The sequence below is a fragment of the Buceros rhinoceros genome, unplaced genomic scaffold, assembly GCF_000710305.1.
Source record: "Buceros rhinoceros silvestris isolate BGI_N320 unplaced genomic scaffold, ASM71030v1 scaffold19804, whole genome shotgun sequence".
NCBI classification, from domain to species: domain Eukaryota; kingdom Metazoa; phylum Chordata; class Aves; order Bucerotiformes; family Bucerotidae; genus Buceros; species Buceros rhinoceros.
In genome coordinates, this window is record NW_010407874.1 from 1 (window position 1) to 1,869 (window position 1,869).

At 54.3% G+C, this 1,869-nt stretch overlaps 1 protein-coding gene across 1 annotated transcript in view; it reads left to right on the forward strand.

Annotated features, from left to right (window-relative positions):
* Nucleotides 1-1,584: 1,584 nt before the first annotated feature.
* VGLL2 (vestigial-like family member 2) overlaps nucleotides 1,585-1,869 on the forward strand; it is a gene marked incomplete at its 5' end in the record, with an annotated part of 2,283 nt that continues 1,998 nt past the window's right edge. The window contains one exon of the mRNA XM_010134674.1: nucleotides 1,585-1,828. Within this exon, the coding sequence (XP_010132976.1) occupies nucleotides 1,585-1,828 (244 nt within the window). The remainder of the gene's footprint in view (nucleotides 1,829-1,869) is intronic.

Genomic DNA, 1,869 nt, shown 5'->3' on the forward strand with positions numbered 1-1,869 from the left:
GGACAGCTCCGGGGAGCCGGCTGTGCCGGGCCGGGAGCCGCGGGTGTCTTGACCCTTTTAGGGGAAAAAAGAACAGCAACCCCCCGCTTCGGTTCACGCTGGGCTGTGGTGGCCCAAGGGGAAGCGGCCTGGGAGGTAGTCGGGGGGACTGCCGGGCCGGGAGCCGCGGGTGTCTTGACCCTTTTAGGGGAAAAAAGAACAGCAACCCCCCGCTTCGGTTCACGCTGGGCTGTGGTGGCCCAAGGGGAAGCGGCCTGGGAGGTAGTCTGGGGGACTGTACACCTTTAAACCGCAGGAGATTTACCTGGAGAGGGCTGCAACGAAACAAGCCGGGGAGGGACGCCCTCACTATGGCAATCACCTCCCCTGCTGACTCCTCTTTAACTTTAGCGTGGTCATAAACAGTGATGGGAACAAAGCAAAAAGCAAACGTGGGAGCCACCTCACTTAGCAGCTTCCCACTGCTGAAAAACAGATTGTGTGTGTCCCTATGTCTATCACCACCCTGGTGGCTGCTGGAGCAGGGGCAAGGACCCTAAATTTCTGAAAATGAGGGCTTTCAGACCTGCACACAGCAGCAGCCTTGTGCTGGCAAGTCCAAGGATGATGGGTAGCTCTCCTTAACCATGCCTGACTCACCCAGGGACAGGACAGACAGACAGACCCCTCACCAGGACAGACCCCTGGGTGTACCCAGGGCAGAGGGGAATAACTCTCCCTACACCCTGCCCACCAGGGAGTTAAGGCAGGCACTTCTTTGGAGACAGTTTTGCCGACCCTCCCTCACAGGGCTGCCTGCCCAGCTGAGAGCTGGTTTCCCAGCCCCTCCATGAATTGCTGTCAGGAGTTTCTAAGAATGAAATAGTACTTTAGATATTTCACGGGTGAAAAATACTCAGCGCTGGAATTGACAGCGGGAGAGGAGACTTCTTTGCTTGTCATGAACCGCTTCCCTTCCTCCTGACTAATGCCAGGGTGCAGAGCTGACATACCGCCCCGGCAAACATGTTTTTATTTGTCTTGGGAACAGTGTGCATGCCCAATTCATAATGTGTAATGTCTATCGGTGCTAGTAATCATCACTAGTCCATCTTGCATATTGCTTCCTGGGCGAAGAAAATATAAAGTCCTTCTCCTTTTCCCTGCCAAACAACAAAGATCTGCAAAGTGCTTCTCAAATACATTGATGATATACCCAAGAAACAAGTGTAAATCTAGTGTATTAGATGTGGAATAGCCCCCAGATATTTAGAAAATTCAAGCTGGCCCTTAGGTGCATCTCATGCAGTTGCTCCCCACTTTGAAACAGTCTTTTCCCCAAATACATACTAAGAGAAACCTGGACCAAACAGTTCCAGCTTCACGGACAAGCCTTGGGCTAGGTGTGTTGGATGTTTAACCAGAGAGGAATCTGTACTTACCAGGAGCAATTTCCTCTGTGTGGCAGTTTTGGAGGCGATAAAGGGAATACAAGGACTGGCTTGAGGGTATCCAGGGAGGGGCAGACACCTAGGGAAAGGAGATCAGGGCTCACTTGGTATGCTCATTGCTGTCTTTCCTTTCTCCTCTGCTTCCTTCACTCAGATGGCTCCTTCCCAATGAGCCAGCGCAGCTTTCCACCATCCTTCTGGAACAGCACGTACCAGCCTTCCTCGGTCCCAGCCACCCTGAGCAGCCCCCTGGCAGCTGCCGCCCACAGTGAGCTGCCCTTGGCTGCTGCTGACCCCTACGCACCAGCCTCTCTGCACAGCCACCTGCACCAGGGTGGCCCCGAGCCCTGGCACCATACCCACCACCACCACCACCACCACCACCACCCATACATCGGGACCCAGAGCACTGCCTACACCCGCCCTGATGCCATGCATG